This window comes from Natator depressus, chromosome 1 (genome assembly GCF_965152275.1).
Source record: "Natator depressus isolate rNatDep1 chromosome 1, rNatDep2.hap1, whole genome shotgun sequence".
Taxonomy (NCBI): Eukaryota; Metazoa; Chordata; order Testudines; family Cheloniidae; genus Natator; species Natator depressus.
The window spans coordinates 323,688,582-323,706,451 of record NC_134234.1 but is presented as its reverse complement, the minus strand read 5'-3'; the positions used below and the strand labels follow the sequence as shown (position 1 = coordinate 323,706,451).

At 41.1% G+C, this 17,870-nt stretch overlaps 1 protein-coding gene and 1 long non-coding RNA gene across 2 annotated transcripts in view; one reads left to right on the top strand and one right to left on the bottom strand.

Moving 5' to 3' along the window:
• Positions 1 to 17,870, bottom strand: part of FBXL13 (F-box and leucine rich repeat protein 13) — a 177,214-nt gene that overhangs the window by 24,350 nt on the left and 134,994 nt on the right. The window contains exon 18 of the mRNA XM_074942528.1: positions 3,383 to 3,466. Within this exon, the coding sequence (XP_074798629.1) occupies positions 3,383 to 3,466 (84 nt within the window). The remainder of the gene's footprint in view (positions 1 to 3,382; positions 3,467 to 17,870) is intronic.
• Positions 703 to 16,021, top strand: LOC141980853 (uncharacterized). The gene is made up of 5 exons (XR_012637617.1): positions 703 to 842; positions 1,813 to 1,873; positions 4,971 to 5,140; positions 13,734 to 13,820; positions 14,759 to 16,021. It is a non-coding gene; the product is annotated as an uncharacterized LOC141980853 (long non-coding RNA).

The following is a 17,870-nucleotide window of genomic DNA, read 5'->3' as shown; positions in this document are numbered from 1 at the left end:
GAAACTGAATATTTTGCACTGAAGACAAGCTTTGCGTCTAAACATCATGTGACAGTCCTCTTGATCCTTATATAAAAACCCAGATGGCTATATACTGGCTTTCATAAATTAGAAGAGCTATTTCTGTTCTGACATTGTTTATGTTTCAATTACATGGAACATATAAGAAAGTCCAATCAGAATTGTTCTCTAAGGCATCAGTTCTGCCAGTGGCTTGTCTGTAGATCTTTGTGTGTATGCAGAGTAAAAAAATTAAATCCAGATGCGTCTCCTGGGGTGTAGTAGGGACTGACTCATTCCTATAATATATGGCTTTAAAGTTATGCATGTGGAGTCCTATAATGGAAAAAGCTGTGGGAGTCAAAGACTGGGGTTACACAATGGCAATGCCAACACCTGCAGCCATGGGGTCCCCCGCTGCTTATGGCATGAGTGTGATGGCCAGTGAATAGGAGATCTCAGCATTTCTCTGTCACATGTAGTCAGGAGTGTTTATCAAGTGCAGTTTAAAGTATAAACTGCAGCTGCTGTTTATATCCTACTCCAACTGTTGTTCTCATTTGAAGTAAGATATAAATCCCATCTCATTGCCCACTGGCAATGACAACAATCTTAAGTTCCTGATTAGTGTTGATTTATGTCATTGTGATATGGAAAGGAAATGTATGTCTCCATATTGATTTTTAGAAAATGTGGAGAAGGTAAGTAACATGACATCTTTATAGTGTCAGCAAATCAAATATTATAGTAATCACATCACCTTCTTTATGATAAATGAATAAAACACAGGCCATTTTCTTTCCAATACAGGTGTTTGCTTGTTAATTAAATCTGGGATAGAGGTGAGCATGGGAGTTTGTCTTATTAAGAATTAAGGTCAATTTCAGAAGATCTCTATTTTCAAGCATCTCAATCCTGACACTCATCTCATCTGCACACCCAATGGCCCAATTTCTGTTGCAAATCCAGACACTTTCTCTCTATTGTCTCTTTCATCAAATTCAAGCTCCTTCAAGACCTTCCACAAACAAGCTTCTTCCTACCTCTCTGGCCTTGTCACCTTTCGCTTCCCCAAACTCCCTCTTTGCTTGATGCTCATCTAACTAACCTCTCTATTTCCTTCTCCCACACTCACATCAATACTACCGCTGGTCAAAAAAAATGGATTCCAATTATTTTTTGTAGAAAAATGCAGTGTTATTGAAATTGAAATGTTTCAGAAAATGTTTGATTTCAATGACATTTGATTTTTCAATAATTTTTTTAAACAAAACAAAATTTTCAATTCAAATTGAAACACATTTTTATTTCATTTCAATTTTTTTTATAGGAAAACCGAAATTTTCTGTGAAAATTTTCAAATGCAATCATTGGCAATTTTTCACACAGGTAAAACTTGAGTTTTCAACCAGACCTACTAGATAGCTTCTTTTACGCCTATCTGACTTTTCTGCCACTCTTCCCCCCATCCTTCTTTAAATCCTGTCTCAAAATCATTTCTTCAAAGAAGCTTATCATCTTTAGATAGTTATATCAATAAATATATCAATACGGGGAGGAGGGATAACTCAGTGGTTTGAGCATTGGCCTGCTAAACCCAGGGTTGTGAGTTGAATCCTTGAGGGGGCCATTTAGGGATCTGGGGGAAAAAATGGGGATTGGTCCTGCTTTGAGCAGAGGGTTGGACTAGATGAGGTCCCTTCCAATCCTGATATTCTATGAAATCAATACAGCAACTCCATAATCTTATTGTCTTTGCCATTGTTCTCTCAGAATTTGTCATTTCCTCCTGTTTCTCTTGTCCTAATTTAGGGCCCAATTCAGCACATGATTAACCTTCAGAACAGTAATCCCATCCTACTCAGAAAAGCAGGTAAGCATGTTCTTGAAGTAAATAACATTTACTCATGTAATTAAGTATTTTGCAGAATTAGAGTGTTAGAGTCTACAGGCAGGGACTTAGGTGGAAACGTTTAAAGGTCTTTGTGGAAAAGTGTGATGCACTTTTGCAAGTGCAGAATGCTCAGTGTGCACATGTAAATCATGCTTGAACATGTACAAAGACATTTGCTTGCACAAGTTATCCTCTATTTGTAATCATACTTTAGGCGCTCTTCATGCACAACTTGTGAATGCATAAAAATGTATGCACATATATAAAGTCGAGGCCTTAGTTGTGTATTGTTTCCAAAAGCACCATGAAGATCTACGATGCTATATCGATGAAAATTAAAACAATAAAGACAGAAACAAAATGATAAATCAGAATTTCAATATGCAAGTAACCTTTACAGTCATACTGTCAATGTGACAAATCTTCAGTTGGGAAATAACATCACCGATAATAATTAAAAACAGATGCTGCATGCGTCAGTAAATCCGAAACTTAAAACAATTCATCAAATGTGCTGTTCCAGTGAAATACTGAGCTGAAATAAAGTATTTTTATGACAATTGCTAGACACTTTGAAGTAAAAATGTTTAATTACTGTATAACTTTATTTAGAGGTCAGAGTTTCCAATGAATGCAAATAGTTCCCTCTTTAGTAACTTCAAACTGCGGGTGGCTTCAAAACAAAGGTTGTTTCTATACCATGTAATTACTTTCCCTTTCTGATATAGCTGCTGTTAGATTGGTTGTTAACTGAGGACACCTTCTAAACAAAGATATTGGATATGTTTTCTTTCTAAACTACCACTACATAGAAACATATAAAGCAATATCTTTAAGAACACATCTCGTGGTCACAGCTGTAACCAAACAGCATCTTTATGTTGTATACAGCCCAACATTACAACTTCAAAAGTGCAGAATAAATCAATCATTTTAGAAAGGAAAACATTTATGACATAAAAATGTTTATGATGAAACTCACTAAGGTCGGATTGAGATGGAGAATAGGTGGAAATAGAGACAAGCTATAAGCAGGAGCAGAGTCGTGAAGGTTTTTTGAAAGTGAGGCTTATGAATTTAAGACTGATACATAAGAGCCAGTGAAGGGACTCCATGAGTGGAGGAGAGTCACAGTTAATGCAATATTACAGGAAGATATTTAGCTGCCGTATTTTGGATTGACAGAAGAGGAGAGTGGGGAGGCTAGAAAGGAGAAGGTTAGAATAATTGATATTTAGGAAGGTGAGTATTTTAGAGATAATATAGAGGGAGAAAATTTAAAACTCACTGATGGCCATAATAGGCTGGGAAAAGGAAAGAGAAAAATCAGTGATATCACCAAGGCTGCAGGATTGGGTGATGGACAGTGATTGAGAGGGTTTTAAAGCAAAATAAGCTCAGTTTTTGACACTGTTAATTTGAGAAAGCAGAGGGACTTCTAGGAGGACATCTGTCTATATCCCTATAAAAGGGTCTGGTTGATCTTACCTGAATTCCCATATCAGTGATCTTCCTACATTCAGATACAGAAAGTTCCTTCATTCTTCTAGTGTGGGCCAGGGCTGCCAAGCTCTGAAAACACGCCAAATAAATTTCAACTTTATATTATAATAACACATCTGTGAAATAACATTTTGTTAAGATAGATGATAATAATGTCCTAAACTTACAGCATCTAGCACCTTCCATCTGAGGATTACACCTTTTAAAGACATTAACTAACTTACCCAAACAATACCTCTGTGAGATATTATCTCAGTTCTACAGAGGAAAGTGAGGCCCAGAGATGTTGAATTAGTGAGCTGCCTGAAGTCATATAAAGAGTTCAAGATAGAGTGATGTCTCCTTCCTCTGTTCTATCCTCCAGAAAATGATCCCTTTATGTAGCCATCCTCACATGGTCCAAAAGTAAACATCATGTTGATATGTACTCTTTTCATTTATTTTCATTACATATCAGCTCCTTAAATTAATTAAATTAAATTAATACTTCTGAGTTCCTTAGGGAGAACTGCCATCTGATGTAGATTTCCTATCTGTATCCACTCATGTTTGGAAATCAACAAATGTATGGCTTTTCTGCAGATCTCTTCACTCCAGCCAAGTTAGAAAAAATTGCTGTGTGGTCTTTTAAAAAATTGTTTGTTGAAAAAACAACAACAATGAACTTTTTCATATAAGTGAGAAAAGGAAGTAGAGAAAGCAGAGATGCATGGTATGTTTTCACTTCCAGTAAACAAATTAGCATTTTCATAAAGTGAACCATTTCACCGATTTGCTTCAAAATTTTGGACTGAAACAAGAGCTTTTCACAAACAAGTCTACATTAACTATGTGGGCAAAAAACAAATATTAGTTGCAGTTCTTCAACCAAGCTTTATATTCAATTATTTTACATTTAAATTATGCCTCAAATCAAGGGCCAAATGGTTCCTGTTAAGCACAAGCCAGAGGTAGTATACAGTCAGACTACCCTAGCAGGAGCTCCAGGGGACATTGTGCCTGCAGGGAGCAGTTCCTGTTTTCAGGAGTGCAACTATGGCAAGTCCCAATGTTGGGAATAGAAGATAGTTTGAATTTTCTTTTCCTTGTGCACTGGGGGCAAGGACCAGCACAAACTGACCATCGTTCTCAAGCCCTAAGGAGCATGAGAGTTTTGATGTTTAAAAATTTATACTGATGCCAAATGTCTGGGGACCTGCATACTTTACAGTAGTAAAACCAAAACAAAGTACAAAGTGAGCCTTCAGAAAACAAATTTTTTATTTTCTTCTATATGAGTGGTGTGTGAACATTTTGACCAGCAAATTATCTGCTATCTTTCAGAACAGCCATGCTGCACAAGAAGGAAACGTGATAAAGAAAAATAAGAATGTGTAAAAATAGTCTGGGATCCAGATGTGGATACTATTGTGCTGATGACAGAAGCGTAGATTTTGCCAATTCTGGAAACCTAGACCACTGAAAAAAATAGGGTTGGCAGAATTCTTTTTGTGTGCGGTAAATTCGACAATTAATATTGATTATTATTTTTAATCTTTTTTTCTGGTTTTTATTGTTTAAAATAAATTTTCAGAGTTTCACAACGGGACTGCTGGATGCTTTCAGGTACAAGAGGCGGCAAAGGATGCGGTCCTGGCAGGGTACAGCAGATACTTCTAGCCAGAACCGCAAAGAGGAGGACTAGGCCTGGTCGCCCTGCTGCTGAACAGTTCCTACCTGGAGGCAGCCCCTCACTCCCAACTGGTGAGTGAGCCTGCAGAGAGCTCCCTACACTGCCACGGAGCCAGTGACACTGGATCCCTGCAAGCACAAGGTGCAGGCCGGGCTGCGCTTGCCCACTGTTACCGATGTATTTTTTTTTTGTTGATTTCAGTGTGTCAGGTGAAATCAACATTTACTGAGTAACTATTTAAATCGAATCCTGCCACACCTAAAAATAGTAATGAAAAATATAAGATCCTTCATCCTGACCCCGGCTGAAAATAAAGAAGATTTAAAACAAACAAAAGGAAGTATTTCTTCACACAAAGCACAGTCAACCTGTGGAACTCTTTGCCAGAGGATGTTGTGAAGGCCAAGAATATAACAGGGTTCAAAAAAGAACTGGATAAGTTCATAAAGGATAGGTCCATCTGTGGCTATTAGCCAGGATGGGCAGAGATACAAACCCATGCTCTGAAGTTTCCCTCGCCTCTGTTTCCCAGAAGCTGGGAATGGATGACGGGGGATGAATCACTTGATGATTACCTGTTCTGTTCATTCTCTCTGAAGCATTGGCCACTGTAAGAAGACAGGATACTGGGCTAGATGGACTATTGGTCTGACCCAGTATGGCCATTCTTATGTTATGTAAAGAAATTGAATTTTCCCCAGTGGACATATCTATCTTTGAGGGTCAATCATTACTTTCAAGGGAGTCACAAACAGCTAGAGGGTTTCTCATTTTTGCTCACCAAAGCCTCCCTTTTCAGGTCAGCACATAAGCATGTGCTTAAGGCCCAAGTGGACGTAAGCTTGTGCTTAAAGTTAAGGATATGTTAAGTGTTCTCCTGAAAAGGGGTGGCTTTAAGCATGTGCTTAAATGCTATCCTGAATCAGAGCCCAGGCGTTTGGTGGTAGGTTCAGACTTGTGGAGTGGCCTTTTTTTCAGTACCATTTCTATATTGCCATTTAGAACCAACATTAATCTACTTTACCCAGTAGTGAATTACTAACGTTCATTAAAGATTTTTTACTAAACTATAACTAAAATTGGCATTACTTCATATCTAACCTACAACTATTTTGTACAACTACAGTAATATTGGGTCCTAGTATATAAATCACCCATTTACAAAATGAACACCAAAGTCTCAGGTACTATTCCTTATTGGTTTTTTTTTTACATCTGAAAACTTTATAATCCCTTCTAAAAATGTTACAAGTACCCATTAATCTAGAAGAGATCATCCAAGATGCTCTGGATCTGAAATCTGATGAACACATCAGAGTCCACTGTGTAAGAACTATTCTCTATTATTATTTTCACTACAATAGAGCCTAGGGATTGACAAGAATGAAGCCCCATTGTGCTAGGCACTTCATTAATAATATGTTTGGCAAAACAAGGAGCGCAGGCTATTTAGGGGGAAAGAATTTTGAGAGGCACTAAATCTCATAGTTACATAGCAAGACTATTATGCCTTCAGTTTGTAAGAAACAAGACTGTGCAGCCAAGTTCCGCTAGAGTAGCAATGCAGCAAGTCTAATCCACCTGAAGTGGTTCGAGAAGTCATTGTGAGTCACAGTTATTCTTACCACAATGTATAAAGTAGCCTATACTCATATGAATTTTTACATCTATTGGTAGATTTTGATGTTGGGGATGAATTGATTCTATAATATCACCTGGTGAGCAACTTGGAATAATTGGGAATGTGATGAACCGGCTCCAGTCATACATGACAGAATGGTCCATTAGTATCACTTGGTGAATCTTCATTGGTATAGTCTAGAATCATATATGGTGCTGTGATCCCCAGAATTCTCTCCTGGCTCTGAATCTCCTCATTCTCTATATCAGGGCCCCGGAGATTTGTGGAAAATATGATCTAAACTATCATTGTCACGATGACAGAATCTACTCATCCACTTGTCGATATTTATCACAGTTCAATGACAATGCCTTGCTGCCATATGCATTTGAAAGAAATGCTGGTCTACATTGAAGTTGCTGCTTAGCATCTGCTTATCTTTTAATGTTGCCCACTATCCAACATGCTTATCTCATTCATAACTCTGAAGGGGATAAGTGGTTTCAGAGCACCTTACTAAAAATACCTAACATGAAACTGGCTGAGATTAAACCTCAGTAAAACTAAAGCTGTGTTGATTGTATCAGGTAGGAGGTGTGAAGAGAACAACATATACTTTCACCTCCTAATCAATACTAGGGAGCTCCTTAAGAGAGCTGCATTAGCCCGTTCTTCCTGCACCTCTATTCTACAAGGGGCAACAGTCTATGCATCTGTACTGGTGGATCCCCCAGTTTTCCCTTCCCCCAAACTCCACTGTGCAAGTCCAAGCAGGAATCTGCTGCAAAGTAGTGCTAGGCGGCATGCAGAGCATGTGCACCCACTGCCTGGGCTCTCGAAATTCTATCTGTCTTCTTACACAGCGAAATCATACCAGTTCCATTGTGTCTGGGAACCCCAGTGGCCACAGAGAAGGGGCAGAATGTGTCCCCAAGTCTTTGGCACAGCATACGTATTAGTTAGCTCCCTTAGAGTTCATCTTTAAAACCTTCTTATTCTGTTCCAATCTATCACTGTGACCTAGATTTATTTTTTTAACCAATTTATTTTAGAAGGTTTTAAAAGAGTGTTTCATTTACTTTATTATTGGGATGGACAAGCATCTATTGAACACAGTTTATTATTGTTGTTTTGCACAGGCTTCTAGCAGAATAGAAAGTGATCATTTACTCTGATTATCGAGAGAGGGTCTTCACTTGCTAGAGCCAAAAGTCATCTGAGGCTATAGCAGGAGGCAATACCAAAGGACAACTTTTTATTATGTATGCCCACACACTGGAAGTCTATGCCCTCAAATCCTTCAAATACAGGCTGATATGAGTTTACTGTTTCTCACTAATAATAACCATGTGCCACTTTATTTTCAACTTGTGCTGAGACTTTGATCCACATATCTCTTTAGACCCTTAAAGGTCAACAGCTATAACGTATGTTGGTTTGCCTTTGTACAAATAGTATCTATCATTTAGAATTTTGCTTTCCTACATTTTCTGGTGTGCTTTAAAATAAGTCAAAATATGTTCTGATTAGTCCAGAATTTCTACTGTTGCACAAAGCATTACTGTTAAAGTTCTAGAGCTTGATCTTGCAAATCCTTACTCCTAAGAGTACCCCCATCAAAATCACACACACTGCCTGTGTGACTGAACAAGCCACTTAGACCAAAATTTTCAAACTGAAGTCAGATACCAAATTCCATATTTAAATAGTGACATGGCTTTTCAGAGATGCTGAAGTCAATGGAAATTGCAGGGGCTCAGCAATTCTAAAAGTCAGGCCACATGTAATCCCTAAACATCGATTCAGGTGCCTAACAATAGGAAATGAAGTTTGAAATGTTTGGCCATTGTGTGATTAGCCTGAGGTTACAAAAAACATCTATTCTTTTATGTAGGTATAAACAAGTGTCAGAGTAGTTTTCCTCTAGTCGAAACCAGACTTACGAGCATGTCAAGTATGTGATGATAAATTACTAAATAAAGGTAATTCCTTTCCTGCTCTTGATGTTTTCTTTTTTTAGAATACCTAGGGAAAGTTACATTTTTTGCCTTAAATTATTATAGAAAATTTATACAATTAACTTACATTGTACAATTTTCATGGTAATTGCTGCATTACAGAATCTCTGCTAATAATGAACCTGTTTAGAGATGGTTGCAGTATAACTATCTGCCTATCATGCCAAAAAATAATCCTATCATAGAATATCAGGGTTGGAAGGGACCTCAGGAGGTCATCTAGTCCAACCCCCTGCTCAAAGCAGGACCGATCCCCAATTAAATCATCCCAGCCAGGGCTTTGTCAAGCCTGACCTTAAAAACTTCTAAGGAAGGAGATTCCACAACCTCCCTAGGTAACACATTCCAGTGTTTCACCACCCTCCTAGTGAAAAAGTTTTTCCTAATATCCAACCTAAATCTCCCGCACTGCAACTTGAGACCATTATTCCTCGTTCTGTCATCTGCTACTACTGAGAACAGTCTAGAGCCATCCTCTTTGGAACCCCCTTTCAGGTAGTTGAAAGCAGCTATCAAATCCCCCCTCATTCTTCTCTTCTGCAGACTAAACAATCCCAGTTCCCTCAGCATCTCTTCATAAGTCATGTGCTCCAGCCCCCTAATCATTTTTGTTGCCCTTCACTGGACTCTTTCCAATTTTTCCACATCCTTCTTGTAGTGTGGGGCCCAAAACTGGACATAGTACTCCAGATGAGGCCTCAGCAATGTTGAATAGAGGGGAATGATCACATCCCTCGATCTGCTGGCAATGCCCCTACCTATACATCCCAAAATGCCATTGGCCTTCTTGGCAAGAAGGGCACGGTGTTGACTCATATCCAGCTTTTCGTCCACTGTAACCCCTAGGTCCTTTTCTACAGAACTGCTGCCGAGCCATTCGGTCCCTAGTCTGTAGCGGTGCATGGGATTCTTCCATCCTAAGTGCAGGACTCTGCTCTTGTCCTTGTTGAACCTCATCAGATTTCTTTTGGCCCAATCCTCTAATTTGTCTAGGTCCCTCTGTATGCTATCCCTACCCTCCAGCGTATCTACCTCTCCTCCCAGTTTAGTGTCATCTGCAAACTTGCTGAGGGTGCAATCCACACCATCCTCCAGATCATTTATGAAGATATTGAACAAAACCGGCCCGAGGACCGATCCTTGGGGCACTCCACTTGATACCGGCTGCCAACTAGACATGAAGCCATTGATCACTATTAATAGAGCCTAAATCTGAACCGTTACTAAATTACTCTCTCTTTCATACATTATCTAAATAAAAAATAATGATTAAACAACACATACAGGACTCAGTCAGTTATTACAGAGTGGTTGTTTATAACTTTTTTTTAAAGTAAAGGTTGTGTCACCTTTTCTATTCTCAGCTCCATTTTTAATAGATTTAAACTTCATCTGCAATAGTTGGCTCTGGGCAGAAAATTGGAAAACTAGGATTAATCACCAATTTTTATGAATATTAAGGTCAACAGGGACTGTAATGATTAGATAGTCTGCCCTCCTGTATATCACAGAGCAGAGACTGTCTCTCAATAATACCAGCACCAAACCCAATAAGTTATGGTTGGACTAAGCACAGTTTGAGAAGCACATTTATTCTTGATGTCTAGTTGAGACAGCACAGTGTCTGTTGTAACAAAAAATTCTTGAAAAAACAAAACAAAAAAACTGGGCCTGACTTTCCAAGTTACTGAGTAACGGCAATGCTCATTGACTTCAGCAGGAATTGTAGGTGTTCAGCACTTCTGGAAATAGTAAAAAACAGTTATGCACCTTTTCATAACTGTTCTTCTTTAAGATGTGTTATGTATGTCCATTACATAGCTGGGGTGTGTGCGCGGCCTGTGCACCAGTGCCAAAGAGTTTTCCCTAGCGGTACCTGTAGGGGTGGCCCTGCCCACCTCCTACTCTTCATGCTTCAAACAAGGCCTTAAATGGTAAAGCTGCCCTGACCCTCCTTCAGCTCCTGTGCCTCAGAAGGGGAGGGATAGCCCAGTGGTTTGAGCATTGGCCTGCTAAACCCAGGGTTGTGAGCTCAATCCTTGAGGGGGCCATTTAGGGATCTGCGGCAAAAATTGGGGATTGGTCCTGCTTTGAGCAGAGGGTTGGACTAGATGACATCCTGAAGTTCCTTCCAAGCCTGATATTCTATGATTCTAAGACGATGATAGGCTATGATGCACTGGGTCATGTAGTGGACATATGCAATACATCTCAAAGAAAAATAGTTGTAAGATGAGTAACCATTTTTCTTCTTCAAGTGCTTGCATATGTCCCCCCCCCCCCCCAAGGCAGTGGGTCTCGGAGTTCTCCAGAAGTGCAACTGTAATACTGCTTTTCCTGCATTTGCATCCTCCCTTGCTTCAGCAGTCCATGTATAATATCTGGTGAATGTAAGAACTGAAGACCATGTCACTGCCCTGCATATGTCCACAATAGGGACATGTGCCACAAACACTACCTAGGCTGAAAGTGCTCTGGTCAAGTGCACTATCAGCTTGTCTAGAGGCTTTATTCCTTTTAGCAGCATAAATCATAGCGATGCAGCTGGAGATCCATTTTGAGAGTCTCTGCCCTGGTCTATACTTAAAACTTAGGGCAACCTAGCTACATTGCTCAGGTGTATGAAAATGAGTTAAGTTAAACCAAAGCCCTGGTGTAGACAGTGCTGGGTTGACAGAAGAATGATTATGTTGATCTACCTACCCCCTCTCGAGGGGGTGAATTTACTACAGCAACAGAAAAACCCCTTATATCGCTGTACTGAGCATCTAGCACCTTAGCACTTTTAGGGCAGACATACCCTCTGTGTTATAATTGACTGTCCTCTCATAGCCCTGGTCTACACTAGGACTTTAGGTCGAATTTAGCAGCTTTAAATCGATGTAAACCTGCACCTGTCCACACGATGAAGCCCTTTATTTTGACTTAAAGGGCTCTTAAAATCGATTTCCTTACTCCACCCCTGACAAGTGGATTAGCGCTTAAATCGGCCTTGCCGGGTTGAATTTGGGGTAGTGTGGACACAATTCGACGGTATTGGCCTCCAGGAGCTATCCCAGAGTGCTCCATTGTGACTGCTCTGGACAGCACTCTCAACTCAGATACACGATTGTTTGCCATTGCTCTGACGTAGGGAGGGGCGACTGATGACACGGCTTACAGGGTTGGCTTACAGGGAGCTAAAATCAACAAAGGGGGTGGCTTCACATCAAGGACTATTTCAGGCAGGACTTCACAGAGGGTTCCAATAAGAAATGGTGCACCTAAGTTATTGTTCTTATTGGAACAAGGAGGTTAGTCTGGCCTCTGATTGATACATGGCTAGATTTACCTCGCTGCACCTTCCCTGTGAGTGACTGCAGTGTGACCTAGAGGAATGAGTCCCCTAGACGGGGGGGTTTGCAAATGAGTACAAAACAAATCTGGTCTATTTCTTGTTTTGATCCACTCCATCTATCTTTTACATCTTTGGCTGGCAACAGACGGTGCAGAAGGACTGCATGCCATCCACATCTCATGACTGCTCGGCAGAAGATGGTACAATAGGACTGCTAGCCATCCTCATCGCTTGCCTGCCCGGCAGAAGATGATGCAATAGGACTGCTAGCAATCCGTATCACCTGCCTGCTTACCATAAGATGGTTCAATAGGACTGACTGCAGGACTAAAGAGAATGACTTGATCAAGTCACTCCAAATTTAGTCCCTGCTCCCATGTCTGCCCAGGCGCTCCTGATTGACCTCACAGAGGCGACCAGGAGCACCTCGGACATGACGATGACGGCTACCAGTCCTATTGCACCGTCTGCTGCCACAAGGCAATGGGTTGCTACTGCTGTGTAGCAATCCAGTACCACGTCTGCCAGCACCCAGGAGACATACGGTGACGGTTACCTGAGCGGGCTCCATGCTTGCCGTGGTATGGCGTCTGCACAGGTAACTCAGGAAAAAAGGCGCGAAACGATTGTCTGCCCTTGCTTTCACAGAGGGAGGGAGGGAACGGAGGCCTGATGATATGTACCCAGAACCACCCGCGACAATGTTTTAGCCCCATCAGGCATTGGGATCTCAACCCAGAATTCCAATGGGCAGTGGAGACTGTGGGAACTGTGGGATAGCTACCCACAGTGCAACGCTCCGGAAGTTGGCTGTAGCCTTGGTACTGTTGTAGCACTCCGCCGAGTTAATGCACTTAGAGCATTTTCTGTGGGGGGACACACACTCGAATATATAAAACCGATTTCTAAAATACCGACTTCTATAAATTCGACCTAATTCCGTAGTGTAGACATACCCATACACTCTGAAAATGAAACAAAAAGAAACCCAAATGTCCTGTGCAAGTAAAAAGCCAAAGCTAGGGTATCGAGCCCTTGCTCATACACATGAGCATGCAGCTTCAGAAGGAAAATTGGTAAGTATATAGACTGATTCAGGTGAAAAATCAGACACCCCATTTGAAAGACAAATTCAGACTGGAAATAAGGTGTAACTTTTTAATGGTAAGAGTAAACAATCGAACAATTTACCAAGGGTTGTAGTGGACTCCATCACTGACAATTTTAAAATCAAGAATGGATGTTTTCCTTTCCCTTAAGAATTATTTTGAGGAAGTTCTATGGCCCATGTTATACAGGAGGTCAGACTAGATGATCACAATGGTCTCTTCTGGCCTTGGACTATATAAATCTATGACTCATCCACCAGCTCAGAGATGATAACACTCCATCTGGGATACACACAAATTTGTCTGATGACATACTGATTTCAGCCACATCTGCAGATGCAGTACTCTGAGGTGCAGCCTGGCATGAGGGCTCACGTGCAGCCATGTGTGACCTAAGTGCCTCAGGCAATTCCTCACAGTGGTTTGTGGGTGATCCTTGAGGGACACACACAGATCTTGTACAGCCTGGAACTTGTAAAGAGGCAGAAAGGTTCTGTCAGAGGTTGAATGCAGGACTTCCCCAATGAACTCTGCTCTTAGTAGAGGTGATAACATTGACTTTTCTTTGTTTATTTTCAGGCCCAGGAAGCTGAGCAGATGGAGAGTTTGATGGACAGAAGCCTCCACCTGATGTCTGGATTGACCCTGAACCAACCAGTCACCCAGGTAAGGTGGACACCTCTTTGGCGGAGGTAGGCTACCACCACCACCATGTACTTGGTGAAAACTTGGTGCAAATGAAAAACCTAAGGGTGAATTGATAACCATCTTTTCCAATCATGAACCTTAGAAACTTCCTGTGACCAGGATGGATTTCCACATGGTAGTATGCGTCCTGTAAGTTGAGGACAGCATACCAGTCCCCTAGACCTAGGGCAGGGATGATCATAGCAAGGGGCACCATATGGAACTTTATCTTCTTGATGTACTTGTTCAAGTTCCAACAGTCGAGGATGAGCACCAGTCTGAGACCACCTCTGGCTCTGGGTATCTGGTAGTATCAGGAATACTTGATGAAGAGATGGCACCTCTTCTATAGCTCGTAAATAATATAGAGTCTACGCTTCTCATCTTAGTGCAGACTCGTGAGAGGGGTCCTTGAAGAGGAACTGAGTAGAGAAGGGGAAGGGGGTGAGACAGAAAATGCGGGGTATATCCTGATTCCACCATGCTAAGCACCCATTTGTCCAAAGTAATAGACTGCCACACATGTAGGAAATGGGATTACTTGTCCTAAAAAGGGGGAAAAGGCCAATGAGATCATAGCTGGACTGCATACTGTCCTTGACATAAGAGTCAAATGGACTGCTTCAAAGCCTGGAGATACCTAGATGAAGGGCCTGAGGAAGTACAAGGTATAGGTCTCCCCCTCTGTGATCTCTACTTTCTCATATACTGGTCAGGCTGCCAGAAGGGCTAATATTGCTGCCTAGTCTGGTAATGAGGGTGATATTTTGTTCTCTTCGTAGCTGGAGTATAGAAGCCCAAGGACTTTAGAACCACTCTCAAGTCCTTTAGGGTATGTAAAGTCTCATCAGTTTTGGATTAAAATAATTTACATACTTCAAAGGAAAGGTTCTCAATAGTCCGTTGCATCTCCATAGGAATCCCTGAATACCACAACCAGGAGGAAGGAGTGCATACTAACAGCCATCACCATAGCCCTGGCTGCAGAGTCCACTGCATCCAAGGAGGCCTGCAGAACCAAATGAGAGATGATGAAGTCGAAGAAGGTGGTACCTGGCTTATAGTTGATGGGTCCAGAACAGAGAGTCCCAGTGCGAACAATCTCAACACCTGCCAGTGCCAGATGACAATCTTCACCCAGCCTCCATCAAGTTGCAACAAAGGTGCTCTTCCCTCAGCCTTTTTGTCCTGGTCTGGAAGCTGAGACAAATGGAGCTCCTGTCTCTAATGTCACCCTCACCTAAGCACTTGAGGCAGCATGAACGAGGGCCACTGACAGTCATGGGCTTCTGACAACCCAAGTAAGGTTTGAAACCCAGGAAACTTGGCATAGGCTACCTGGTACCAGGCAAGGCCCAAAGGTCCACCTGACTGGAAAAAATGCAAACTTAAACAAAATTTAAAAAATAAAATATGAAACAAAGAAAAAAATAAAAGGAAAATTTTAATAGAAAACGATGAAAAAGAATATTACTAGGTGAATAACCAAGGAGCAATAAGATGGTTCACAGAGAACAAAGACACTGCAACTGCCAACCACACAAGGAAAGAAGGAACTGAAGGAGGGGCAGGACGGCTCCGCCCTTTATATCCTCTTTGGAGCACAAGGAGCGAGGAGCTGGCCAGGGCCAACTCAATGGGCACTGCTAAGGAAAACTGTCTGGCACCAGAGCACAGGACACACACACACCCACACAGTGTAATGGACATATGCAAGCACTCTAAGAAGAACTGTCAGTTCTCTCTCTCCATCTGGATCTGGCATTCATTTAATTTCTTTTAACATTTCATCTTCTTGGAAATACATGTCTGTTGTGTAATGTGTCACGCACTTTCCTTTGAGATCACAGGGCCAAATGATTCATTTATAGTACATTTCTGATAATGTTTACTGGTTCTGTTAATAAAATTCTCTTCTCATCCCTTACAAGCCATGCTCTCTCTTTGGCCCCATTTTCTAACAGACTTTAAAAATGCAGCACCAGATCCTGATTTCAAATCATCGTAAATTTAGAGCAACACCACTAAAGCCAAGGGAGTTGCTCTGGATAGACACCTATGTAAATGAAATCAGAATCTGGCCTGTATTTTTTATCATAACCTCTTTAGCAATTTATTGTCACATTATTATTTATATTGCAGTAGGATCTTGTAGCCCCAGTCTGTTGTGTACAGACAATAGCAAGAGAAAGGAAGATTATATGATTACATGGGCAAGCTACTGTACTGCTCCTGATGGTGACAAATCATCCTAGATTTGTAGGTGTTTTTATTTTTTAAATTGGCTACCCCTGACTGATACAATAAATTGTCATCGGCTGGCTGACCAGCCAATTGGTAGGTACCACAGGAAAGGTGGCTCTTGTGGTGCAATTTGAAGGAGGAGAGAGTAGTAGCCTTACGGATTAGGTCAGGGAGTGTGTTCCATGCATAAGGGAATATGTGGGAGAAGTTGTGGAGACAACTGTAAGAGAAGGCTTCCTTTTATTCTCCATTTTGCTTTTATCTTTGTTCTTTAAAATAGACTACAGTTCTTTTGTTCCAAGTCTTGAGGCACTTTACCTGTTTTGTACTCCAGATTGCTTTCTTGCCTTTCATCACCATACTACATGTATTTGGTCATATCCATTGGCATTATTTTAAGTTTCATAGAGTCTAAGTTGGGACATTCTTTGTTTTTATTGATAGATGGCATGTGTAACCCAGGAACAAATTAATTTCCTGTTGGATATTCGAACTATTTTCCTTATATGCTTTTTCCCTCTGCCTGAATCCCCTTGCTTTCAGAAATGTCCTTCATTCTACCAAATCTTGGTGCACTGAATCTTAATAGCTTTATTTTTATGTCCCCTTAAGATGGGTGGTTCTGCACATATGCAGTAGCGCCCTGTGTAAGAATGATGAAAATCACGCAGCTGCATGTTTTCAGACTCTTAGACTTAGAACAGAGCTCCCAGAAGTACATTGAAGAGACATAAAAAAAAATTGAGTCATTTTAACAAACTTGTGGGGAGCATGAGAGTGATGCTTAGGGCCAAATACTACTCATCTAACTCACATGAGCAGCTGCATTGACATCATTAGGACAGTTTTGGGGAGTTAGGTATGCCTATGCAACAGTGGCTACAGCAGCCACTCTAGCACCATAGCATACATGCTTCCTATATTGATGGAAGTGGTTTTCCCATCAATGTAGTTAATACACATCTCTGAGAGGTGATAGTTAGGTCAACAGAAGTATTCTTCCATCAACCTAGCTGTGTCTACAGTGGGGATTAGGTTAACCTAACTACAGACCTGATTGATGTAGCTAGGTCAATCTAATTTTTAGGTGTGTAGACCAGGACTTTTAGGCAAGTAGATTTTGGCCCTAAGTACACATGCTTCAGCTCAATAATGGACGCTTGAAAGTCCTACAAATATTTTTCAAATGTATTTACAATCTTATCAAAAAGTATTTATTATTTTATCATCTTTGCAGTGCCAGAGGTGTGCATGATACTTTGCAAACATACAAAGAACAAGACCAGCACTGCCCTGAAGACCTTATGAGAGCAAAAACACATGGAAGCTGATCAGTAGCAGAAGGCTAGCCCCCCAAAAGGAGTTTTTAGGAAGATTTTTAAGATCATATTTTCAAGGACTGTGTATTTTTACAATATTGTTGTGTTTATCCATGTTTTAGAGGAATTAATGGCCACTGCCATAGAAAAGGCTGAATAACCATTTCCATTTTAATCCCCTGGTTTCAGTTGTTTAAAAAAGATGGTTACTTACCTGTACTGTAACTGCGGTTCTTCAAGTTGTGGGTGCAGACATACTCCACTCAGGTGTGCGTGCACCAAAGCCAGAGAACTTGTCTTAGCAGTACCCATCAGGATGGTGCTCATGCCCTCTGATCCTCATAGCCCCTCCCGTAAGGGTGGCACCTCCCCAACCCCCCTCAGTTCCTTCGCACCAGAATCAGAAACTGAAGACTCCCATGTAGAGGGACACAGGGTGGATCATAGAATACCTGTCTGCACCCAC